Consider the following 27662-nt stretch of genomic DNA (forward strand, 5'->3'; position numbering starts at 1 on the left):
GGTTGCCCATAATCGACGGACCCATGTGTTTTTGTTTTTGGCCCATTCCAATCGACGAGGCTTATCTGCAGGCAACAATCTTTGCGTCAATTGAATCTTATACGGGAATAAATGCAAATCAATGCGGATAATTCGATGTAAAGTGGTCCGAGCAATGCCCAATTACTGAAAACGGAGATTTTGGGATGTCCTTGGCGACGTCTCAACACTGGCCTGTACAAGAGCAATATTCTCATCCGATCGCCTTGGTCGGTTTTGATTTGGCCTCTTCTTTCGTACAAACGTTTGATGGTGTTCTTAGAAGGCGCACTTTTCACATTATTTAATTTTTTATACGCACGTTGAGTTTTCACAATTGACTTCTTTTGTTTCATGGTAAAAATTTGCTTGGACTGACGCTTCCAACGCGGTATGTCATTAAGCGATCTAACGTCTCTGTCAAAATATACAGGGTTGCCAGATGCGTCCGTCGAATATTGGCAACCCTGTACATTAAAATAAAATTCTTATTCTCTGCATTTTTTATTTTCAATAATTTAATAATTGGGGGTGAACCATCTTGTTTACGCACTTGTGCCCCTCTTTCATCCCACTGTGCACCAACTTATCTAACTGATTGGGTGTGCGAGGGTACCGGCCTGCGTATGGCCTAAATGCTGCAAATTATCAGATGCCATCAGATACGCATTCGCTTGTGTGAATTTATGTTGGCCACGTTGTGCTACGTACATAAATTCACGCAAAAACGCATGCGTGATATTAGTGAACTAGTGCGAATGCGAGCAAATCACACACGCACATACACACATACATACATAGATACATACATATGCATAAGTAACATCTGATTTGACTACTTGCTTGGCTGTATATTCCAGTTTGAAGCCTTTTAATTTCTCATATGCGTAAGTACTTAAAATTTTCTTATTTTCTTTTTCGCGTCTACAAATATTTATTATTTTTTTATTGCTTTGTTGAATGTTTCGCATATTTGAGTTTTTTATTTATATGGACAGCAAGTTTTATAGCTTTTTTAATTGCGTATTTATGATTTCAATGCATTTTTCTTAAAAGAGTTTTTTTAGTTTTTTTTTGTTCAGCTAGCAAATTTGACATACTAAAAACGGCTTGAAATATCACGCAAAACTGCCTAAGAGTGAATTAAATTTATTACTTGACATAAATATTTCTTAATGAGATTTCGTGCGTTGTAAATGCGAGTGAAAAAGCTTTGATTCACCGCACACGAGGATGTTTTTTGCAATTTTATTTCATATGGACGTGCACCAGTTTAAAAGAGAATTTGACATACGAAGTGTGTTCAAAAGTATCGCGAATTTTGAATTTTCGCAGGTTACGTATTTTCGAATTTCGATTGTTTTATATCTCTCACTCATGCCGACGAGTTCACACTTTAACAGAATAGGGTTATCTAGCACAAGATCATGCAGGATCTGCTGTGATGAAGAGCAGTCTATGGAACACTTAATAACCAACTGTGTGGCATTAGGCCACAGGGGACACAGAATCCTGGGCTCGTACCTACTAGAGGGGGAAGACCTACAATTGCTTCCTCCTAAGGAGCTGGTTCGATTCCTCGGTATACTAAATAATCATAATTAAGTCATTAGCGGCACACAATAGGCCAATCTGGTCGCAGTGCATAAAGGCCTTAGCCAAACCCGTACAAACATTGCCATTACCAAGGTCCTCAAAACTTTTCCTATGGACATACAGGGTTTGATTGAAAAGTAATGAGCCTTATTTTTTTTAAGCAGTTTTATTAAACGTTTTGGCTTATACAACTAATATTCTTCAAAATAGGCCCCTTGAGCGTCAATACACCGCTGGTAGCAGGTCCTTCCACTGCAGAAAACAGATTTTAAACTCATCCGCTGTCGAAACGCCTCCCCTTCAGCTTTCTTTTCAGGCGCGGGAACAAGAAGAAGTCCGGAGGGGACAGGTCTGGGCTGTAGGGAGGGTGGGGAAGCACCGGAACCCCCCCCCATCTTGGCCAATGCAGAGGTGCAGAGGAAGGCGGTGTGCGCCGGCGCATTGTCGTAATGAAGGATCCAATTGTTGACGAGGTCGGGCCGAACCCGTGCGACGCGGTTTTTCAGCCGAAGGAGCACTTCTTTGTAAAATGCCGCGTTTACAGTGCTTCCTGGAGGTACAGACTGTTTAGCTTTACGCAAAATTTGATCGAGTAACGTTGCTTCAACGATCGCTGCATTTTCGCCACTGGCAAATCCTACTACTACTGCAAACCCTACGAACTTTTAAAACAGCTTTCACGCGCGGAGCGATGTTGACTGCACCGCTGTTGCTAGCGAACTGGGACCGGTTTCTAGTGGAAGGGGAAGGTCCAACAATTATTTTCCCCCACCAGCCGATTCGATTGATCGCTTGACAGACGCTCCGCGCGGGAAGGCTCATTACTTTTCAATCAAACCCTGTATGAAGTTCTATACATAGGCTGGCTAATTTGGCATAAACTATGAATTTTAATAAGTGTAAGAAACCTCATCATTTCTGAAAGTGCGGAAAAACCTTCCCAATGTCTACTTCGCATCATTTACTAGGCATCCAATTTCATATTTAGCAAAAAATTGGCAATTTGAACGTAATCATCATTAAAGTTCATCTAGCATTTCGTGCTGAAATTAACTATCCCACCTTCTCTATTAGGCAGTAGTCACCCAAATTGTACAACTAATGAAGCTTGCGTTAGAAATAATTGCATGGAATTTGCCAAGCAGCTTAAATTAAACGCTTTACAATATCCGCCCTCAATTATGCCCAATTTGCGAAAATTACCAGCCCAACACGCAATGGAATGTGAAAGCATTCAGCTTACAACATTTTGGATATAAAAACTTCAGCTGCAATTCGCCTGCCATACAGTGCCACCCAAATAAGTAAACCAGTTACAAATCAAACGATTCCCTGTCGCCCGGAAAAAGTACATTTAGAATTAAAATGTTGCGCTTCATCGCCACGTCGGCGCTCCTCTACATTATTTACCATGTGGCTACCATTAGCGCTGCACCACATCCACCGTCCACAACCGCTGCGCCGCTGGTCGCTAATCAGCCATCCTATGACACCAAATTCGATAACATCGATCTGGATGAGGTATTGAGTCAGGAGCGTCTCTTGCGCAACTACATCAAATGCTTGGAGAACACAGGTCCTTGTACACCGGACTCCAAAATGTTGAAGGGTATGTACAAGTATGTGTACGAGCATTACTGTGCGCTGTGCACTCAGCTTCGCATTGAGTTCTCTGTGGTTTAATAAATGTTCATATACCTTGAGGTTTCACCAATTTCAGAGATACTCCCCGACGCTATATCAACCGATTGCGCCAAGTGCTCGGAGAAGCAGAGGTCTGGCTCAGCGAAGGTGACGCACTTCTTGATCGACAAACGTCCAGAGGACTGGGCGCGCTTGGAGCAGATTTACGATCCGCAAGGCAGCTACCGCTTAGCCTACTTAGCGGAGAAGGCCAACGGCAATGGTGAGGAGAAACCTCAAGAAGCAGATACTAAGGCATAAGCATGACTATTTGCGCTAGTGACAACTTGACCGAGTTAGGAGCCGTTATGGGAAAATAGAAACTTTGAATTTTTTAACCAAATTAGATTTAGCTCTACTTACAAATACTTTTAGAAAATTTACTTAGTTTCATGCTCGCATTCCAAAAATCTAAAAAAAAAATATAAAAATATCCAGAATATTAAAAAAATAAGTGCAAAGTGGCTTACCATTCAAGTATCGTTTGAACTCTGGGCTGCAATCCAAAAATTACTTAATTCGTTGTAAGGAAGTTCTGTGAACCACGAACCAGGCAGGCAGGTGAAAAGATGTGGTAGTGCAATAAGAAAAATAAGAGTAAAACTCCCTGCGCTTCCTTTCTTCTTAGAGTGGATTAGATAGTTGGCAGGGAGTGAAAGAAACTGAGCAAAAGCTATATTTTAAAGACGTGGATCCCTAATTTACGGGCAGGAAAACGCTACGTGCTATTAAGAAAATTGCGCAAAGACCTAATATCCAAGCCTTACAGCTATTAAGGCTTTGATGAAAGTCAGAGCTCAACTGGCGGAAACTTAACTTCGCTTAAGCAGGCAAGTCTCAACACAGAGTGGACACAAGTGGGCATCACGACTTCTAGTGTCAGTGTTTTCGTCCAGCGATGAGCCGAGTCGAGGCTAACCTATCAAAGAGCGGTTTATGAGTTTAACCATAGACAAAATTCCTTCCGAACAACTTTCTTGTGAACTCTGATGAGAACACCAATCACGCTATTAAGACTACGCGCTTCTTTGACTACCTATTTAGCCGTAGAGTTCAATTGTGGTCTCGAGTTTAAGAAATCGGTTTTTGTCAGTTCACAGTAAAAGCCCGAATGGTGGTGATGTCAGCCTTTGCTCTAACGAGACGAAGTACCTCCTGTCATCAAACAAACAGTCGGCGCACTCGCGTATCGGCCCCCACGTCACTGTTGACAGCTATGATTTCGAGATTTTAAAAGACTTGGTATAGTTAGGAACCAGCATTAACACCGATAACAATGTCAGCCTTGAAATCCAACGGAGAATCTTTATTGCGAACAAGTGCTGCCCTGGCCGAAGTAGGCAATTGAATAGCAAAGCATTCTCCCGACGAACAAAACTAACACTCTACAAGGCTCTCATCATGCTCGTCCTAACGTATGGCACAGAAGCTGGGACGATGATAACATCCGATGAGGTGTCCCTTTGATTGTTTGAGAGAAAGATTCTGTGAAAGATTGTAGGATCTTTGCACGTTATCAACGACTAGTATCTCGGGCGATGGAACAATGAGTTGTATAAGGTTTACGACGACATAGCCATAGTGCAGCGATTAAAGATCCACCGGCTTCGTTGGCTGGGTCATGTCGTCCTAATGGAGACAAACACACAAGCTCCGTAATTATTCGATGCGATGTTAATGATAGCAGAGGAAAAAGAAGGCATTCTTTGCGTTAGAAAGATCAGATGGGGAAGGACTTGGTTTTACATAGAGTGTCCTACTGGCGTCGGTTAACATAAGACTGACGCGCTAGTTAAGTTGGGCTAAAATTGATTAAGTGGTTATCGCACCAATCAAGAAGAAGAAAATTATTAAGTGTCTGAAATTATTAAGTTTTATTTCAAATAACAGAAAGCGCATAAATACTAAAAATTACCTTATCGGGAAAATGCGATGGCCAGGCGAAACCACCTTTCAAGTACTATGAGATATTTAAAGAGAAGAAAAAAGTATCGGTTTCTTGTTGTTGTAACAACATAAATATTCCCCATACATGTATAAGTAAGGTAATGTTGCTGATGCAACAGTCCTTGGCCAGATATAAATCCGGGTCATTCCGCTGACATGGAACCGACAGTCGTGGGAACAACATTAATAATTTCCAATGCAAAAAGTATCGATCTCAGTAAGTAGTGCGATTAGCGGTGGCTTCTTAGGGCAAGAAGAATATAAACAAAATCCTTCGAGAGACTCTCTTGGGGTCCTTGGAGGAGGCAACTAACTAACTAGAAGGCTAAGAAGTGAGTCCTTTATAAGGTTCCTAAAGCAGCGTTAAGTTTTTGGCATAGAAGTCATGAAACTGGCAGGGACAAGAGTTGTTGCAAAGAAGGAAGAAGTGAAAAAACTTTGCTAATTATTACGTAACGCCGATCACTCTTCTGAGATTGAAGTCATAAGCAAACCTTCTTTGAAAACACTCCCTAGTTCAACTATTTAAAATTATATGAGCGCGACGAATTACCAACCAAGTTTTTAACAATTTTTTGTATTTAATTACATGTTTATTGTCTTTATTTGTTTTGTTTTTTAATTTTATTTGAAAATAAAGTGCTTTATTTCTACAACAAAAACCAAATAACTCGTAATTCCAAACTTTCCCAAAAAAAAACTGACAAATTTAAGAAAATTGTCATCACAGTTTCTTACTTTTTAATAAGAATCTTTAGAAAATGTCAAGGCTTGCAAATTTATAGCCTTTAAAATTTTAATATTATATACAATAATAAATAAATAAATACCTAAAACGTAAGTTGGATGTCGACGGAAAATCGAGTTGAATTTTGAATTTGTATGATGCTGAGAAAGCAAATGAAATAAAATGCTCAAAATCGTCACTTAAATGGAGTGGGATATAAAACTTTTAGCTAGATTGTTTTTTGTGAAAATTCTAGAAATTTGTATGTATTTTTATTTTTTTTTTAAATTTGTTAAATTTTTGCGAATTTCGTACAACGTTTGAAGCTTTGAGTTACACAAAATCTTCACTGAAATGGAATGGACTATAAAACTGCAAGCTTCGATTTTTCTTTGGAAAATTCTAGAAATTTTTATGAATTTTTCTTTTTACGAAATTTGTGAAATTTTTACGAATTTCGTACAAAGTTTGAGTTAAACTATATCCTCCTTAAACTTTAATGAGCCATAAAACTGTATAACCCGATTTTTTGTTTTAAATTTTGGAAATTTTTATGTACTTTTTTTTTTTTTTTTTTGAAAACTCTGGAAATTTTTATGTTTTTTTTTTTTGAAATTCGTTAAATTTTTGTGATTTTCGTACAACGTTTTATGAGTTACACAAAATCTTCACTAAAATTGAATGGACTATAAAACTGCAAGCTCCGATTTTTCTTTAGAAAAATTCTAGAAATTTTTATGAATTTTTCTTTTTTAGAAATTTGTTAAATTTTTGAGAATTTCGTACAAAGTTTGGAACTTTGAGCTAAACAAAATCCTCATCCTAAAATTGAATGTACTATAAAACTATGAACTCAGACTTTTCTTTAGAAAACTAATAAAACTGCAAACTCCGATTTTTCTTTAGAAAATTCTAAAAATTTTAATACTTTTTTTTTTTAATTTGTTACATTTTTGTTAATTTTAGAATATACAAAATTTTGAAAACTTGGTCATTCGGCGCGCTCCTATTATTTTGCACACAAGTGTAAACATATTTTTTTATTTACATACCCAAATATCCAACTGGAACAAATTCTGCCTCACTAAGCCAACTAAGAACACTAATTTCTATAATTTTTCAGCATTATTTGAATCAATCTGATTCACACCGCCTCACCTCCCTTCTATCAAAAGCCTTGTAAGCTGGAGGCCAACGTCCGCTCATAAATATGCTTTTGTGTAATTCTACAAAACTGAGCTTAGAGTCACATAAAATCCAATACTTATCTAAAATAACCTTTGAATAAGAATGAAAACTAATAACTTTGAATGTCAGGCGAAATAGCCCAACCCATTATTTGAGCTGCCATCAAAATGAACAAAATTTATTCTCATTTATAAAAATTATGATCGGAGCCTGTAGAGAAAGAAGAAATTCTCATGAAAGCAAAGCGAATCTTTCACACATTTCATTAAATCATTCAGAATTAATTATGTTTTATTTCACTTAGTAGAAGTGATCAATCAAACGAAATCACAAAATGAAAAGTCCGCCAAGACTGCGAAATTTACCAACTTAATCTATTTAGCTGCGGTTTGTGAAAACACATAGACACAAACACACATCATATTTGAGGGCCTGTGTATTAATAATCTTCTTGATTAAATATTTAATGCGGCTTGCCTTAGTCTGGTATGTTTTAGTAGCAGCTTAACAAAGCTGCAGGGCATTAACTTTTCCCAATGATGTGCCCAATTTCGCTCGCATGTCGAGTCTACGTGTAGACAACCTCATATCTTCTGTTTTTGTGATGGATCTACAAACGTTTACCGGTTTGCGCCGAGACTAGACATAAATGCATTCAAACAAACATTTTTAGTTGCCAAGGTATTTTTATTATTGCTTTTGAGTATTTGTATACAATATTTGGTAGCATTGTTGGTGGCGCGGACGAAATACGCGCTTGAATTTTATTGCGGTCACCAAAGTTGTTTTGTTATCACACGCTTTGTGGCAATGTTTTTATTGTTGTTCCTCTTCCTATTTCAAGTTTCAGCATACAGCATACAGTTATTAATATTCAAATATATGCGTGTGTTTGAAAATCGTATTTATAATGATTTTGGTAAGCAATTTGAAGGCCATAAAATTAACACAATTTCAAAATTCGTCTCAAAATCTGAGCTCCGATTACTTAAAGAGCTTCAAGCTTTGCTCTATTTTATTTATCATCTTTTATCCGAATTTATGTCCAAATTCATATGTAGAAAGTTTGACTAGACTTTAATGGGTTGAATTAATTAATTGCCGTGGATAGGCAATAGGAGTTAAATAATTTGAACAGCATCTTCCGCCTTTATAGCACCAAAAATGACAAGCAGCACACGACTATGTGCTTATATGTGTGTGTATGCTTTCAGAGTAAATAGCAAGAATGTAGTGTAATGGAGTTGTGGATGGTCGGAAGTTTTAGAAAGGACTCAAGCCCATTGTACTTAAGGCCTAGACAGAGGATTTAATTGTTAGAGAGAGACAGTTGGGACAGGAATTCATTGCAACTCAGCAAACTTCACAAGCTAAATTATGAATCGCAACAGTTTTTTGAGTCAAAGTGAATCTAGCTCATCCATTCCCAATACACCCGGCCCAAAAATGTAGTATCTATGTCTGGCAAAAGCCGGAAAGCGACAGAGAAAGCGCTCAGTACTATTATTATCCTCTAAACAAGTTGTACACCGTGGATCGTCGATGGCACCTTTGATGATCATGCATTGTACTCATGAGGTCACTGTACAAAGGTCACTCTGTCAGGCCTTTTCAAGACACACTCCCTCTTTTTGCAGGCTTCAGTAGTGCACCGACTATTTTCATGGACTTTATTAATGCAGACTCTGATATGTCCGACTCTTCTTGCTATAGTTGACCCCTGCTGCAAAGAACCGTAGTTCATTAATTCAACAGTCAGTCCCTTGCATTGCACACCAGAGTCTCCTGACACCCATATTAGTTCAAGCTCATTCCAACTTACAGCGGAGTTCAACCTCAACTTACTTTCCTGTACTATTTTTGAAAAGGTGCGCGCGGCTTTTAAGGCCTTTAGAACAGTTTGACTATCACTGATTACCTTGATTTGAAGCTCTTCGCAAACTATCCAGTTTGCTGTTTTAAGTTTTACAAAGGCTTCCGATTGAAAGACCATTGCCAGCAAACTTCTGGAGTCACCGTCCAAATGTCATTCAGCTCTCTTACGATTTTAAGTCTTGGAGCCAAAAAGCTTTGTTTCCAAGTATGGCCCCACATACTTACCCCATTCAAAATGCTTAGAATTCTTCGAATCCCACATCGGAAATTTTATCTAGAGCCGAATTCGTGCCAACTACTTTAAAAAAAAACTACCAAATCCTTTTGCAGATTAAAAAAAAAAAATTAAAAGCTATTCTTTAGCTTAGTTTGGATGACCTGACAAAACTTAGAGTTCATATGCACAAGCTGTGCCAGGCATTGTAAACAGGTATCAGGTTGGACTACAGTTAGTATTCCATAAAGTGGTCTTACCCACCGAGAGCGTTATTTATTCGTTACGTTTAATTTGTCTGCTTATAAGAGGCGTCAATGAAATAGGAAACGATACTTAGAACTCTCAATCTCACAAAGCCAGAAAAATTGATGATTTCGCCTACTCATTTTCCCAAAAACTTAAAAACTAAAAGTAAGGTACAAGGAACGGTAAGGGCATTTATTGCTAACTGCTCATTGATGACTGAGTTGACTCGAAATTTACGTATTTAAGAGCAACGGCAAAGGACTGACGGACCCTTAACGATTCTACGTTAGATTAGGTAGTACAGGTTGTCTACTATTGAACACACTTGGCCACATAGCCGATTGCGATGCCGCATTCGAACATTCATTCATTTCTTCTAAAACCCATTTGAAATGATCAAAAACTTGAGAAGATTCTTGAATTCCACATTCCTGAGGCCTTCCAACTTATTAAGGATATGTCTTATGTCTGTCCAGGAATCCAAAGTCTAGACTGGCTGGCTGGCAGAAAGAAATTGTGTATAGGCCCTAATTTTCGAGTCATATTCATGTTCATAAGAGAATGCAGCGCTTCTAATACTCTCGTCCAACTTCGGCCCATGTGTGAATAAATTTATTGGTTGCCTCATTTTCAAATGCAACACCTCATCTAAACATCTAATTTCTTTAAGAAGCCTTCTCTGCCTAAGAAGCATTTCAGTGTCCGGAAGGACTGTAAATGTATCTGCGATATTGAATTTGATGAGAGAAAACAAGTACTCCAATGCCCCCGTATAGATTCGACCCATCTCTGCAGAGATTCACTGGCTCTCGTTATCAAATATAAAACCCCAGCCAATACATTTATCAACTCAGCGAAATTTTCTGAATCAATGAAGGGAGCACAATAGATCCTTCAGGTTGCAGTACTAAACCCACTCAATTTTAATCGGTAACTAAAAGTGGGCGTAGAAATACAAACCCACCTATTCACTCTTCTTACCCCATCCACTTTCTTCCACTACTATGGACAAATTGAAATCAAATTCAATATCTGAGTCATGTGAAATCTGCATATTTTTTGTATTCAGGATAAATATTTTTTACTTACAGTAAAATACTTTTTGTTACAAAACCCCCAAAAATATGACGTCAATCATATACAACGCTTACCTGAAATGAAACAAAAATAGTTGTTGTGAATTAGTTAGGTAATGGAATGGTAAAAGTAGTAAATAGATAATAACGTCAGATATTATAATTATTTTTATAAGCGTTGTTTATCAACGAAATTAGCCAAGTAATAAAATCAATCAGTAAAAGAGCTGAATTTATTCCTGATGCGATTGGGTAAATAATTTCAAACGTCAACGCGCGTAAATAGTTACATCGAGATTAGGGAAAAAATGGAAATAATGGCAATTAGAGTAAAGTGTGAGAAAGCCTACTGCAGGCGGGGTATAATTTTAGTTGTTAATTTGGAAGCTACAACCCTAAAAAAATGAAATTTAACCCTAAATATCACTTCAAAAAAATTATAATTTTTTTCAATTTTGATGACTTTTACTTATTTTCTGTTGAGTTAGTCTCGAAGCGCCTGTTGAAGGTGGGTTTAGGGAAAAAGTAGTGGATTTCTTGATTATAACTACTCTTAGTATGTAGTATAGAAGCGTGGCCGAACCGCCGCGTCTTCCATAGCGCCATGCTATTAGGTCTGACCTCTGCAGCGGTCTGTGAGTAAGGTTTTTTTTGTTTTGTCAGACTAACAAGTATAGCACTCAGACACAATTAAATCCATTGTACTGCACTCGGATTCCCTATTTAATTTTCTTTAAATCTACTCGACCTCCGAAGAAATCTGAGTAGATCTTGTAGTGTCAAAGACAAAGGTGATCACTTCTTAACACAGCAGTGTCAAAGACCTCAAGCATGATTCGAGCGAAGGCTAGGCAGATGCACACAAAGTGATCCGCCGGGCCCATAGAAAGTGGCCCGTAATCAGTCCAACCAGCTGCCTACAGCCCCTTTGCTTAGTGACAGGAGGTACTGCGACGGTCGGTCGGCCATGACAGGTAACATCAGTTTTGTCCACCTGCAGCCTCTTTTAGCCTGCCAAGCTCTCTTGTGGGTTAGAGTAACCCGTTTGCTAACCGTGGCTTTGATGGCGCAGAAGGGAGTGGCAGAACGACAGCACCACATTGTATCTCTTGTCAAGCACGACTCTGGATGGCATGGAGTCAAGGTGCATGGCGAGGATCGTTGGATCGAAGTCCATACTCTGTTCTCCAATGCCGTACAGGGGCCGTATCAATTCCCATTGTGTTTCAGCCTGTAGATGGCCTTCAAGGTCTCTCCTTGGATGAAAACATCAAGTGGTGGTAGACTAATCAGAGCGTCTCATGCTGGGCCTGAAGTAGTCGGAAAAGCTCAGACGCAACAGATGGCCACAGTGCATTATAGTCTCGCTAAAGTCCTCCTGACTCCCACGATAGGGAGCCTACTCATCCAGACCACTGATGCATAGCTAATAATGGGTCTTATCATAGCCGTGTAGATCAATAAGACTTTGCTTGGAGACCCCACGTTTTCCCAAAAACACTCTTGCACTGCCAGAAGGCTGTCAGTGCTTTGGATGTCTTTGTTTCAACGTGTGATTTCCAGAGGAGTTTACTATCGAGGACTACTCCAAGATATTTAATTTCTTTGGATAGCTGGATTGAGACTCCTTTTAGCTTAGGCAGAATGAGTCCATCAAGCTTCCTCTTTCTGGTGAAGAGGACAATGTCAGTCTTGGTGGGATTTGCCGATAGCTTATTCGCACAGCACTAAGTGTTAACCATATCCAGAGTTTTTTGCACTTTCCTACAGAAAAGGGAGATACTTCAGAACCACGTATTAGGCTCGACTGCATGGAATTGGTATAGAATGATTACATCATCAAAATTTACCAACACTAATAACTACATTAAGATGACCAACGCATCTGTGTGCGTGTTTTTTCTTCTCTTGTTTTTAATTTTTCGACTATTTAGCGCACAATTATTTAAGAAAGCATTGAGTGGACATTGCAAAACAGACATTCATTTCCAATTAGCCACAACTATCGCAAAAGCTCACGCATAACGAAACTACTAATTTTTTTCTTAGTTAGCAGAAAATTTTATTCGAAAATTTCCGCTTGATGCTATTAATGTTTAATTACGCTTATCTAATATTTTCATAAGTGCTTGCGTCAACATACAATTGGCAGTGTCTGTATATACAATTAATACACATCGTAGCTGTATTCTATGATACATTTGCATTAGTATCTGTAATCTTTCTGTTTTCATAATTTGCATAGATATTTCATAATCGCCAGACATTAAACTCCATTGATTGTAATAATAAAATAATTGCATAATGATGAAATAATTATATGACTAAATACAAAAACATATCGTAATTATAATTACTTTTTTTACGATACTATCTAGTTGAAGTATTTTGATTTAAATAATATATTTCCGGGGTACTCATAAAAATTAATAGGCAATGAGTTCAAAGTAATGGAATAAATATTTTTTTACTCACAAATTAAAAAACAAATAGCGTAAAATAAATATTTATCGCGTTTATTAGAAGACTGGCGGCAACTGTATAAAATAAAAGATTCGAAATGTATTAAAAATTGAGTTCACTTGAGTGTTAAAAGGCAAAAAAAGCTGTCGCTGTGTATATAGAGTAAACGGATTTATGGGCAGAAAGACGCAGTAAAAATTTAATCAACAAAAGTCTAATAACATAAATTTATAAATTTTATAAAAAATTGCTCAAATTGTGGTAATTTAATGGTTAAATTTGCGTGACAAGCGATTTCAAAATTTACCACAGTCAGTTATTTTATTAATTTATTTTCTTAGAGTCAACCAAGGAATTTGAAAAAGTAGAAGTGGAAGCTGTGGACCCTACCAGTTACCGGCACAAGTGCGGTAGCAATGTGATATGAAAGGAGTAGAATGGTCAAATAATCTGTTTACCAAAATATACAAAACAGTGCGTATTCCGAATACATGGAGCAATAGCTACCATATGATCCCAATATATAAGTAGTGGGTATGGGAATACCCCTGATTCGACAACGACAGTGGCAACGTACGGATGCGAAACGTGGGCATTGAAAGCGAATACAATTAAATACACAGGAAAGAAAAATACTGAGGAGAATACTGGGTCGAGAAGAACAAGGGGTATATCACATCAGATTTTACAGCGAGATAGAGAAATTCCTACAGGGCGAAAACGTTGTGCGGTTTGCCAAATCGCAGCGCATCCGATGGCTAGGGCACGTTGGCGGAATCCAAGATGAAAGAATACCTCGCAAAATTCTAGAGGCGCGCATGCTTGGCGAAAAGCGAAGAGGACGGCCGCAGAAACGGCGGTTAGACGACGTTAAGAACGACCTCAGAAGCATAGGGGTGACCAACTAACGTAGTCTGGCTATGGACCGAAAAGCATGGAGAAGATTTGTGGAGGAAGCTAAGGCTCACAACGAGCTGTGATGCTATGAATAATGATGATGGGTACAGGAATAAGTCTTCGTCCTTTCTTGGCAAACATTTAACATTTAAACAATTAAATAATACGTGATATTGTGTGACATTGGCAGCTACAACTTTACTCCATCTTTTAGGCAGCATACGAATTCCTCTGACGAGCAATTCGAGTTCTTTTGGCTTAATTCATTCGTTGAGCCACTTTGCGATGCTCTCGTAAGAAGTGAACCGCTCTCCAATAAGGGCTGACTGCATTGATCGGAACAGATGGTAATTCATAGGTGCTATGTCAGGCGAATATGGCGGCTGGAGCAAGATTTTCCAACTCAGTACCTCTAAATATTTCTGGACCGATTTAGCAACGTGTGGCCTGGTGTTGTCATGCAGCAAAATCAGTTTGTCATGTCTACCGTCACATTCCGGCCGCTTTTCTTTCAGAGTTTGATTAAAACGCAAACCTGGTTCACCTGGCAGCTAAAACAGGTAAGGGGTTACCATAATAGATCGCCAGTGATGATGCGATGCAGAAAACCTTTTCTTTTCTGCCGTTCAAGAAGCATCTGACACATCATTAAACGTCTCTCAATATATCTCTCCTTCAATTGATGTGGAACCCATTCTGGACCATTTCCATCGCCTGCAAACATGTACCGACGGTTGATCTGTTAACATCCAACTCTTTAGATATATCATCAAGAGTTCGACATGCCTCTTCATCCTGTAATTGTTGTAGTTGCGTATCTTCGAATTTTTTCGGTGCCCTTCCGCGACCTTTATCACTCACATCAAAATTGCCACTTTGGAAGCGTCGAAACCATTCTTTACAAGTTGCATTTAATGGAGCGTGATTACCGTAAATATTGATCAATATTCGACATGTTTCAGCTTCGCTTTTCTTTAAAAGGTAATAATTAAGCATGACTTCCCACAAATGCTGTTTTTTCGGGACGAGCGTAGACATTTTTGACGTCAGATAAAAAAGGATCTTTGCGCTTCAAAAATGCGATCAAAAATAATATCAGCAGCGACACCTCTTTTACGAGGGCGGTAACTTATTCCATACCCAATCCAAAGCAAAGCAGATATAAAACAAACTTACAGCACATACCCTTAAGATATGGGAAAGGGTTGTACAAGATCGCATTGAAAACATGGCGAAAATAACACCAAACCAATGTGGACTCGTAGCCAGAAAAACATCAACAGATGCGATACAGACAATTGGACAACTATCGGATAAATACCGCAGTAGGAAGAAAAATCTACTAAAAAGTAGTTTTTGTAGATCTAGAGAAGGCCTGAAAAGCCAAAAGAATACCAGAACAATACAAGATGAAGTCCAAAATAAAAAAATACTGAGCTAAAATAGAAACGACAGAAGCTTTGTTCTGATAACTTTGAGTTTTTTTATTCACAATAGTCCCCTCTGGCCTCGATACACTGTTTTGCGTGATCTAAAAGCTTTTCCAAAGAGTATTTGAGGTCATTGACCGGAATGTCCTTCAGGATGTCGGTACAACCCTTTTGGTTGGCCTCTATGGACGCAAAACGTTTTCCTTTCATGGCCAAATGCAATCTTCCAAATAATAGAAATCACAGAGAGCCATATCAGGCGACTACGGTGAGTGATTGATGGTTAAAATGCGATTTCTAGTCAAAAAATTCGTCACAAAAATGGATCGATGAGATGCAATAAGCGCCAACTTCCCCCTTCGCGGTATTCAAGGCGAATTCCTTGTGGACAATTTCCCTGGAGTCGGAAATACAAATGAGCATCGACTTGATTTTTGACTTCTCCAAACGCGATTTTTTTGGTGGGTGCCTCATCTGAAGCCTTCCATTTGGAACTTTCGAGCTTAGTTTCAGGCTCACGTATCATCACCAGTTACAATGTTGTAAAAGAAGCTCTCGCCTTTTCTCACCTCTTTAATGAGGTCTATCGAATGTTGAACTCTGACCAATGTTTGGTCCTCAGTTAACTTGTGCAGAATGAAACGTGCACAGACCTTTCGTAAGCCCAAATGATCAGTTAATATGCGATAAATCGATCTATCGGAGATATTCAACTTCGATTCCATTAATTTCATCGATGTTTTCGGTTAATTTTTGATAAATTTACCAACAATTTCGATGGAGATTTCGGTGATAACTGATGCGCACCAAGGTTCAGCACTCAGCCCGTTAATTTTGAAAATTGTTATGAATCACCTGACAGCCATAGTTCAAGACAAATCGCCATGGAATATCCTTTACGCGCACGATATAGTCTTTATTAATGGGGACCTCGAAGACTCCGTTTTGCGAAAAGGAAACAGACCAATGAGAGGCTCCCTGTATTAATGGGCAGCCATTAACAGTAACAACAAGTTTCAAGTACCTAGGATCGAGCCTGAGCGAAAATGAAAACATAGATGAAGATGTGACACACACACCTTAAAAGATGTATCCCATAAAATTTACAAAGTGCACTGAATACGCGACTGGACTCAGTGCCTCGAAATTGGGTTCAAATGAATGTAAAAGCGTATTGATCATGGGGAATATTTTGAAAGCAATAAAACCAGCAATGCAAATTTTCCCATTATTAAAGCAGAAATATAAATAGCAGCCCTCGCATGTAGCATAATTTTACAAACGAATTCGCTTAGCATATTGAAGGAAGTACAAATTTGCATACATTACTCTTAGGCGCCTGAGACTAAAAAATGTTCCTCGTCTCGAATTATTCAATATTCCTCTAAGTTTCAATTTACATTATTCATAACCAACTTAGGTAATATCTTAAAAGGCATGTCTTTGCAATTCTTTTATTTTTCTCAAACAAGCCCTCTCTCGTTTTTTTTTTCTTGCACTGAAACCCTTCAAGTGGCCTTTCAGTTCTCATTATTCACTGCATATTTTTGCCAAATAACATCGGCAAACGCCTAAGTATGACGGGCTATCTTAATACATGCCTGAGACATTCTAAAATTGCAAACACATTTGTACACACTACTACACACACACATATTCACCCACATTGTAAACACGACGGTTGTCTTCATTGATTGACATTGAGGAGTCTAACAACCTGTCACCTTTTACCTTTGCACTGATATGGTTGAGTGAATATTTGCAAGCATTTTGAAGGGGGTTGAAAATTATTGTAAGGGCTTCTTAGTGAAAAGGAAAATATATTTTTTTTGCTCTACATAAGATCGAAGGCGCCTGAAGCTGAGTCCATTTAAGTGTGCGAAGTGGAATTCAATGGCTCCAGTTATTAGAAGTATGAATGGCACTCGGATTAGAGGACTGAAGCTATGACAGACGGCTGATACTACTGCCGGCCTAAGGTATTGTATCATATTTAGCGATGACTCATCGTCTCGTTACTGATAATATTAATTGCGTGAATCATTGTTGGTAAAAGTAACACCACCTTTTTTATTTAGTTCACTTTTTATTTGGTTGTCCGGAAGAGACAAAAACACAAAGCGAAATCTCAAAATTTGGAGCCATGCGCTGTAATTAATTTCCTTGCTAAATTGTTTGAAGAAACGTCATCGATTCTTGAGGATTCTGCACTTTCATATACAAGGTGGCGCAAAATTAATCACCCTATAGGAAGATTCGGCGGCCGCCGTAGTCGAATGGTTGTACGCACAGTTTTCCTGCTGAGATATCACCTTTTTCTATTGCGAAATTATTTTTTAATTCAATATAATATAAATAAGGCCATTTCTTTTACAATAAACGATTTACAGAATGAAAAAAAAACCAATACTACAGTTGAAAAGTCAGTACGTCTGGCAAACCTATACGCGATATACAGACAAACAAGGTGGCGCAATATTAATCATCTATTTTTTATTTTTTTTAATAAATTCTTATTTTGATCTTTACGCGCTCCATTGCTTGCCTACATTGCTTGCCTATTTGTATACTGCAGCTGTCTAGTTCACAAGTGTCAAATATTACTGACGTTCCAATTCATTTACAAAAATTATAAATCTTTCAACAGTGTCATTAATTTTGCACCACCTTGTATCTGATTGATCTCTAGTCCTATTCCAAGCATTATTTGATTTACCACGCATATGAATTCACACAGCAACGATGGCCGGCTTAGAAACACCTGTGGCATAAGTAAAATTGCATCAATAAAAACATACAAATTAACAGCCACCGTTCAATTTGAACTGTTTACCGCTTTACAATAGCATTTAATAATCTATACGCTAATCATGTTAAATAAGTTCCGACAGTGACGGCGAACGGAAAGTGTAAGTGCAAAAAAATGAATTAGTGCGAAAACGCGAGAAATTATAGCGGCAACAGTTCAACAACCATTGCTAACGAGGTTAAAAGCAGGCAAAAGTAGCAGGTAATATAAATAAATATAAAATTTACCAGCGATGTAAAAATGGGCATGCATATATACAGCTGTGAGCAATATAATAGGTGTGCCCATGCCAACTATATTCAATCACAGTTTTTAAACCTGTACACAATGCACTCTTCTAGGGGTGTTTCTAACGAAATTCCCCAAGTAATAAATGAAGCAAACGTAAAAAACGTAAAACCATTAAAAATCTTCGAAAAAAGGTAAAACCTCAAAGAAGTAAAGGAAATACTCGGGGGTTCTGATCAAATGATATCGAACGCCTTGTCGTGTAAAGATACAGCCGAAAAACGTGGTCGCAAACGCGAAACAATCAGAGAAGACGATCGACATACAGTACTGGAACCCGCAAGAGAGCAGAGGTTGTGGTCGACCAAAGGTCACTTGGAGAAGGTCGATGTTGCGCGATCTAGCAGATGTCGACATCACATAGGACGGTGCAAAAACAACAACCCAGAACCGTGTACGGTGGAAGAGCCTTGTCGAGGTCCTATGCTCACGAACGGAGCGAACAAGAATATAAAAAAAATATATTGTTTTATTATTTGATTTATTGAGTCTTGTACGTTCGTATAATTTTGAAGAGTCCATTTTTTTCAAATATTTCTTTTCCTTATTTTTCTTAACATTAATAAAAAATTTAAAATATATGGACTGTATGAAATGTACGATTTGTGGTAAAAAAAAAATTCTTAACAAAATAAAAAACAATTTAAAAAAAATAAAATAAAAAAAATTCGAAATAAAATTTAAAAAAATTATGAATAAAATATAAAAAAATTCTGAATAAAATAAAAAAAAATTCTAAATAAAATAAAAAAAAAATTCTAGATATAATAAAAAATTACTAAATGAAATAAAAAAGACGTCTAAATAAAATAAAAGAAAATCTAAATTAAATAAAAAAAAAATTCTAAATAAAATAAAAAAAAATTTTAAATAAAATAAAAAAAAATTTATAAAATATAAAATATAAAAAAATTCGAAATAATAATACTTCAGCGAAATGACAGATACTGATAAACAAAGCCTAGCGATGAGGCTTTGTCATGAATATATATTCAGTATTGCCAACGTGATAAAGTGATAAATAGCGCCATCTGTGTGTCACCTTTAAAACTAATTCAACCTCCCAATAAAAAAAAATTTCTAAATAAAATAAAAAAAAAATTCTAAGTAAAATAAAAAAATTCTAAATGACATAAAAAAAAATTTCTAAATAAAATTAAAAAAAATTCTAAATAAAATAAAAAAAAAATTCTAATATAAATAAAATAAAAAAAAATCTAAATAAAATAAAAAAAAAAAATTCTAAAAAAAATAAAAAAATGTCTAAATAAAATAAAAAAACATTTCTAAATCAGATATATTTTTTTCCATAAATACAACATTTTGTTTTATGTTGAGGTCTCCTATTATTGTGCACACAACTGTGCATCTAGGTGTATATACGTACATATGTGTAACCAAATGCTAAATGACTGAACGAAAATGCGGAAAATTTTGTTTTTAGTTTGTTTTGCGATATAAGCGACGACAACAAATATCCTTACATAACACAGCGAAAAACAGGAATAGGAGGACTACATACAAACAAACAAAAAAATAACTTCTCACAACGCAGTAACATGCATTTGTATAATAGACAGAAACACATATGTACACACATACACACATGCGCAAGCACCTAGTAATAGTTGCGACCCGATTTCACAAATGACGTCGTGGAAATGAGAACAATGGGGGAAAAGTAATTTGATGAAATGATATATTACTCGCCATAAATAAAGGTACACACACACCTATCTATATGTATTATGCATTAGTATGTGTGTGCAAGTAAATTCGTATCTACTGTGCAGTATATTTATGGCACTGGCATGTGGCATGAGGTGCGTGTGTGTAGATATGTAAGTATGTAACTCCCTTGGCATAAGAAACCAGAAATTTGTTGGGGCGCACAAGAAACCTGTTGTTCCACAAATTGCGAAATTAGGATCGTAATGCCATAATTTTAGTCGGCGACTACATACACACACATGCATACATGAATCAGAAGAAGTGTTTTTTAGATTGTTTTGCAATATTTGGTTCAAACTGTTGTATGATTGTTGCTTCTGCTCCCGTTTTTCACGCTGCTTCCTGCTTTGCCGCTCAATAAAATGTTTTGCTAAAACAGAGGGAGTTTTGTAAGTTATCACACTTAGGGTACAAATAAATAAATTAGCATAAATTTTAAACGAATTTTTTCCATGTGCCTATCGCCTTCAATTGCTAATGGTGCTCACACTCATCAACGTAAACGAGCGCCCGTATCAGCTGACAGGATGAAACTATTGAGAACCTCATGTAAATCAATTCTCACCACCGTTCCGTTCCGTAGTATCTTAGATCGTTCTTTCATCGTGTCAGCTGATACGGGCGTACGAGCGTACGTTTACGTTGGTGAGTGTGAGCACCATAATTCTGTATTCAGAAGCGAAAAATGTGTGCAGAAAGCGTCTTCAGTGTTCAGTTTTTGATAATCTATCTTCCTTTCTAGCTAAATGACTTTCTAAATAGGACAAAATTACTGCATTCGGTGCACTATTTATCCACAGGTGAGTCATCAACCGCTGTTGCACTTTGAAAAATTCAATATGAGTCAGAGGCCGTACTTCTTCGAAACCAAAACATGGATGCTCAATGATTTTATGTCCCAAATGTGCATGAATATGACCTTGCAGATCTTTGGATTTAGCAGGGTGTCGCGTCAGGTCATAATGCGCATGAAAAAATGTATTAACTTAAAGTGGCGTTCAGTGATAAGAATGCCGCCAGAAATGAAACTGTACACTTGTTGAACTTGGTGTTGATATGAAACCATTGTTCTGCGCGAACAAGACAAGAAAAATTAATCGAAGGTTTTTATTGTTTTTTTTTTTCTTTACCTGCATGAGAACTATCGATAGCGATAAATATGATTTGACAGCTGAGAATGGCAAACTGTGTTGACATTTTAGTTCAGTAAGGTTTGGTCACCATGAATCTTTTGACGCCTGAAAAACGCTTCCAAATTGTGCAAACTTTGCATTGAAAAAAAAATAGAGTACAGGCGCCATCATCGGTCCTTACTTGGAAAGAACTTCCGTTATGGTAAATAGCGATCATATCGAGCCCTGCTGACTGAATTTATGTTTTCAAAATTATTCAGCTAAGCATCGAAAACCTTTGGTTCCTACAAGACTGCGCCACATGCCATAGAGCGCAGTTAAAAATCGATTTATTGCAATATATAGGCCACCATTGACGCCATACGACCAAATTTATTAGAAAAAGGAGTTGAAAATTTGACTGATCGAAGGAATCATGTAACTCATAGCCGCGGAGAGAGTCCAACATCTCATTAGCAATGTTCATGCGATGCTGCTTTTGGTCGAAATTGAGCAGTTTTGGTACGAATTTTGCGGTGACCCGTCACATGCCTAAATCATTGAAAAAAATCGAATGGCAGGAGCCAATCGGTATGTCTATTTTCTTCACTTCATCAATTTTTTCGTCACTTCATCAAATTCGGAATGCAACCGCGCACTTAATTTCGTTTTTCACATAAAATTTGATACAGGTTCTTTGATCCATCTTTTTGAATAGGTAAACATCGAAGACGCGCCGAAGCACGTGCAAGCAAAGCAGCTGTCAACAATTAATTGAACATTCAAAATGGCCGAACTCGTCGGCATGAGTAAGAGACATGAGTACCAACATATCGCCACAAAAGAATAAAGTTTAAGCGATACTGGAAGAACAGGCCTTTGACAATTTTTATATTATTCCTCTTGAAAATACCCTGTAAAACTATGTAGATGGTTCTTAGGAGTAGCGTTTTCATGTCATAAATGTACATAAATATTTGCCATTGTTAGCCTGGGGGACCTCCATCAGGTTGGGTTAGGTTGTGGTGGTAATCGACCTGTACAACTAACTCACTTAGGTTCTACAGATCGGTTGTGATATCACTTTGCGATACGGGAACTTCATTTAATTATCTTCGTAAGATAATTGAAAAAGCATCTACCTAGAAAACCTGCTCGGATTTTAACTATTTCCTCCTCTTCTTCATCTCAACAAGTTCTGAAATATTCATGGCAGAAAACTCCTAGTCTCCAGGAATGCCTGCCAAATAGCAAATGACCAGTTATACAAGCCACAATCTTCGAGATATTATCTCTTAAAGTTCCTTAGTAGTAGCCTAACTGTTACGCATGTGCCTTCAACTATCCATGACCTATTGTCCTCCTGGATATTGTTATTTTTACTTATTAGTTTATTCGTACTCATAGGTATCCCAATGGTACTTCTATCACTCACCAGTTGAAGAGTAGTACCTTTCCTGGCTAGCTCATCGGCTTTTTACAATTTACCTCAATATCTCTGTGCCCCGGAACCTTTGAATACGACACGGGTATCATTTAGGGCTGCCTGGCGTTCCTGTGCAACCTTTAATCGTAGTATAGTCACATTCATTGATTTAATGGCCGTCTGGCTATCCGATAATGTATTTATTGTAGTTTTTGTTACGGCATCGTATTTACTTGTAGATACGTAGCCACTTCTTTTATAGCCAGAACTTCTGTCTGATGAACGCTGCAGTAGTGTGGTATTCAAATGGATTGTTCAACTTCTAATTCCTTCAAAAATACTCCATAGCCAACCCTATCGTCTAGCTTGGAACCATCTGTATAGCAATTTAATTCCCCCTTCTCTATAACCTTGGTGTTTGCCACTCTCTTCTTGATGATATGCTCATTTTGAAGAGTCTATCGAAGGCGATTCTAGGAATAGACGCGTCCATTTCTATTACACCTCTATTAGAAAGATTTTTTTTTTTTTTATAGGTACAATTGAGAATTTTCATTTTCCCATGCGCTATGATACGAATTGGGCAGTTCGATATTCGATTTTATACCATTGAGTGTTTCAATTTTTTCAAAAGAAAAGTGTACACCAACGACCACCAACGACACAAAAAATCAATATCTCGAGGCGGTCATTCAACGGATACTTTATTCCATAGCAAACTTCCTTCCTTCTATAGATGCATATAATTAGGAGTATCTCTGTAATACATCCCTAACACTGGTTGCTTAAGACACCTTCAGCCTGCCTAATGAATGCTAAAATGTCTTTGGCAGATCAATTCCTCACACTATGTATGTAGAATTTCAATCTCTGAAAAATTACAAAACAAAACATCAGAACTTTTCAAATAGCCACTGCAAAAATTTCTCCCTAAATAGTTTCGAGAGTTTATTGTAATTTATTTGCGATTCCAAATAACCCAAAACTTTCCTCGGCAATCTTACCTAAGCAACGGTATTACACACATATACACCGCTACATTTACAACTGCAATTTGTGAACCGCCAACACCATTTTCAAACAATTTGTAGTAAATTATTACCACATAACTTTGCATTTCACATTTGAATCTCTCTAAAGATTTGCATTTTCATATCCCATTTCGGCAACCAACTGCAATGAATTGCATTGAACCGCATCGAACAGAAGCAACAGAAAACTTGGTACAATATGCATTTGATGTATAAAGCTGCAACATAAGCCTCTCAGCGGCTACGAGTATGAATAAACCGCAATAGCAGCAGCGCAAAGTTGAGTTAACAGAGGTGGGGAGTTCAAAAAGTATGCTTTCTTTTTTCTTGCTCTTGTCCTAAGTACTGTATATGAGAATATATTAGAAAAAATATACCAAAATGTTAAGCGAAGAATTATTTTCCAGGCAGCACAAAACTTAGGTAGGTAGGGGGTGCCCAAATGTTGACCAGAGAAACCAAAATCCTGCAGTAAGGAAACCAAACTGTTGCTGGAGACGAAATGACGACAAAACCGAATTATAAGAAATTTTCTTCAACACTGCAAATACGTGTTTTCTTTTTGTTTAGATTTATCGTCTTTCTCGTCGTTCTGCAGTTGCCAAATTAAAAAACCAATGCCTTATCTTAAAAAAATGCAATTTTCGTATTGGCCCTAAAAGCGCATACATTTTTTCCTCCCATATTTCGACAAGCAGCTTCGCGACTCCTGACGTCCAAAGCGTCTGTTTCTTACGTACTTGTTATCACTTTTATCCACTTTAAATTGATTCACAGCAAAGAATTTTTCAAATCCCTCATTGGAATCGAAATTCGTTTTGAATTACTTTGATATAAAAAGGGTAAGAGCTTCTTAAAGTTCTCGCCGGAATAAGAAAGTTAATGCGTTGAAAGAAATGCACAATGTCACTTTGAATTAAATTAAATACAAAAGAAAGCGGGAGCTATAAGAGGGATATGGTACAGAAAATTTCATAGATCCTGGGGCATCTTGTGGAGCTGCCAGAAATTGAGCCCGGCAAATACTGTTTTCGCATTTTCACGGATGGCTCCAGAACCGAGCACGGCCCCTGCTCTGGGGTCTACGTGGAATTCAGCGGGGCAAAGCTGCATTTTGCTCTTGGAATGCATGCATCTGTGTTTCAAGCGGAGATGTATGCTATTGAAGAAACGATGAACTTTGTTGTGGAAAACAAATGGTGAGGCAGATCTGTATGGGTCTGCAGCGATAGCCAAACTGCGCTCATAACCTTAGTTAGCCCCCCAACCACTTCAAGGGTAGTCGCGTCCTGTAAATCCAGACTGAACTATGTTGGTAGACATAATAGCCTGGTGCTAACATGGGTCCCGAGACACATGGGTATCGCAGGTAACAAGATCCCTGACTTTTTAGCCAGACTGGGCCCGGAGCCCATTCTGCCACTCCCTTCTGCAGCCATCAAAGCCACGATTAGTAAACGAGTTACTCTAACCCGCAAGCGAGCTTGGCAGGCTGAGAGAGGCTGCAGATGGACAAAACTGATGGTACCTGTCATGTACGACCGACTGTCGTAGTTCTTTTTGTTACTAAGCAGAGGGGAGTGCAGACAGCTGGTTGGACTGATGACGGGCCACTTTCTATGGGCAAAGCAAATGGAAAAGGTGGGCAACTCAGACAGTGCATTCTGCCCAGCATGTGGAGAGGAAGATGGGACGGCGGACCACTTTCTGTGTCTGCCCAGCCTTCGCTCGAATCAGGCTTGAGATCTTTGGCACTGATGTGTTAAGAAGCGACCACCTTGGTTCCTTGGCAACACAAAATCTTCTCAGATTTCTTCGGAAGTCAAGTAGATTTAAAGAAAATTAAAAAGGGAATCCGAGTGCAGTACAATGGACTTAGTTGTGTCTGAGTGCTGTACTTGCTAGTTTATCCCAACAAAAGAAAAAAAAATACTTTCTTGACAGTGAATACGCGCATGTGACTTTGATTGCGCCTACCTCTGCCTGGAACACATTGCAGTGGTTCAGTAACCCGAATTTGAGTCTGATGGTTCCTCACAGAATACTCCACCGCCAACCTTTCCTTCCAACTTCGATGCATCCGTGAACAGGTTCACCAGGCCCTGTCTCCGAATGTAACCGCCCGTCCACTACTCCCTTGATGGAATGTGAGTGGAAAATGTTCCGCTTGGACGAAGTGAGGGTGTACATTGATCTGTCGACAGGGGGATGAACCCAAAGTTTCTTAGGATACTTGAGTGACCAACTGAGCTAAAACGATATCAAAAATTTATCTGAAATTATTTCACTTATGGTAGTTGAAAAGTTATAATTTAAAAAGTGCAAATCTTCGTACTTTTCATCACTCCGCCCATATAGACCGCTTGTGGTAGTGTTCGGCGTGCGATGGAAGAGGAGTGTCAGCTTGAGTGGCAAGTTGTTTGTAGTCAGTGAGCTGGTTAGTTCATTTCGATACGCTGGAATCGCACAGTTTACAACTATGTTGATGATGACGGTGCACCGCAAAGGTGGCCAGTGACAATGCACCAAATGTTGGTAGCTTGCAAAAGAATGTGCCACTGAATAACTTTGTGTGCAATCTTGGTAATTTTTATTATTTTATTTTTTATTTTTTTCTGCTTCACTGTAAAAGTCAATGGTGAGCGTAACCACAAAAATTTGATGCCAAAGTTTTATTTATTTTTCACGTAACTTAATACCCATTGAGCTGACCTCTTTCAATGCTTAAGCAAACAAACAATATTAGATGGAAGAATGGTGCTGCTGTGTATGTACATAGCTGCGTTCCTGGTGCTATTTCAATATTTGCCAACCTTGAGGCCAACGGTTCACTATGAAAAGTATACTAAATATGCGACTACAAACCATTCGCAATGCATGCAATAAGAAGTCTCGGTAAAATGATTATTCATGAGTACTGAGCGCAAATCTGTAATTACTTAAAGGACCAGACATATTTATGGGCTTACATACGATGCCACTGCCATCATCGCGAAACAAGGTAAGATGAGGCATGGCGCATTTTCCCTATAAAGCCCACTTGCGAGCCACCATTGAGGTGCAATCTGTACAAATTACAAAAACAAAAATAATAAATTTTCACACGTTTTAATCAGAATTTTTAGAAAACTTTCGAGTGTGCAGGTTTATAGCCCATCGAATTCGAATCGTTTTGAGGTTGCAATAATGTTGAGTTTAAAGTGGCCAGGTTATTGGCCTACCGCACCCGAGTCTGATTGCTGTGGCTGCCAGCTGCGCCCTCAGACAGGCTTTGGTTCAGCATTTCCTCTGAATGTTTGTAAGTTATACCTCCTTTTCTCGTTCGACAGAACCTTGTTTATTTCAGAAGGGTACACTACGTGCAGGTGAGGTTGACAGTTGAAAAGTAGTGGCTGTGGCTGTTTACGCATATCTTTCGTATTAGAACCCCAATGTTATCGTGGCGAACGGAGGACCCAGTGCAGATATTGAAGAGCGAATGAGGAAAGCACAAACAGCGTTCAGTAAACTAAGTCCCATATGGCGCTCGCAACAGATAAGTAGAAATACCAAACTAAGGATATTCGAGGCAAGCGTAAAGTCGGTCCTCTTTACGCCTGCGAATCCTGGAGCTTTTTGAAAATCATGCACGTAGTCTGGCCAAATACAATTCAAAACACCGCATTCTGGCAAGCCACGAAGCAAAAATAGATTGAAATTGAAATCACTAAACGTAAGTGGAACTGGCGCTCCTTACGAGATCAAACAACGACATCACCAGAAATGCAGTTGAGTGGAACCCGCAAGGCAGCCGCCGCAGAGGAAGACCGTCAAACACATGGAGACGGACAATAGAGATGAAGATGGAGAAGACGAATAAGACATGGAACGAAATTAAATTAATGGCGCAAAATCGGGACCAA

The 27662-nt window shown here is 38.1% G+C and overlaps 1 protein-coding gene and 1 long non-coding RNA gene across 3 annotated transcripts in view; one reads left to right on the forward strand and one right to left on the reverse strand.

Annotated features, from left to right (window-relative positions):
* Window positions 1–2914: 2914 nt before the first annotated feature.
* Window positions 2915–3874, forward strand: LOC128857253 (putative odorant-binding protein A10). Of its 2 annotated transcripts, none has more exons than XM_054092924.1 (2): window positions 2915–3223; window positions 3319–3874. In XM_054092924.1, the coding sequence occupies exons 1-2, from the start codon at window positions 2980–2982 to the stop codon at window positions 3522–3524; spliced, it is 450 nt and encodes a 149-aa protein (XP_053948899.1). In that variant the 5' UTR covers window positions 2915–2979; the 3' UTR covers window positions 3525–3874. The 2 variants fall into 2 exon arrangements, with proteins under 2 accessions (XP_053948899.1, XP_053948898.1); XM_054092923.1 differs by having other exon boundaries at window positions 3335–3759.
* Window positions 3875–6640: 2766 nt separating this feature from the next.
* LOC128857254 (uncharacterized) overlaps window positions 6641–27662 on the reverse strand; it is an 83631-nt gene continuing 62609 nt past the window's right edge. The window contains exon 3 of the long non-coding RNA XR_008453907.1: window positions 6641–10648. This is a non-coding gene — a long non-coding RNA (uncharacterized LOC128857254). The remainder of the gene's footprint in view (window positions 10649–27662) is intronic.

This window comes from Anastrepha ludens, chromosome 3, assembly GCF_028408465.1.
Source record: "Anastrepha ludens isolate Willacy chromosome 3, idAnaLude1.1, whole genome shotgun sequence".
Lineage (NCBI taxonomy): Eukaryota > Metazoa > Arthropoda > Insecta > Diptera > Tephritidae > Anastrepha > Anastrepha ludens.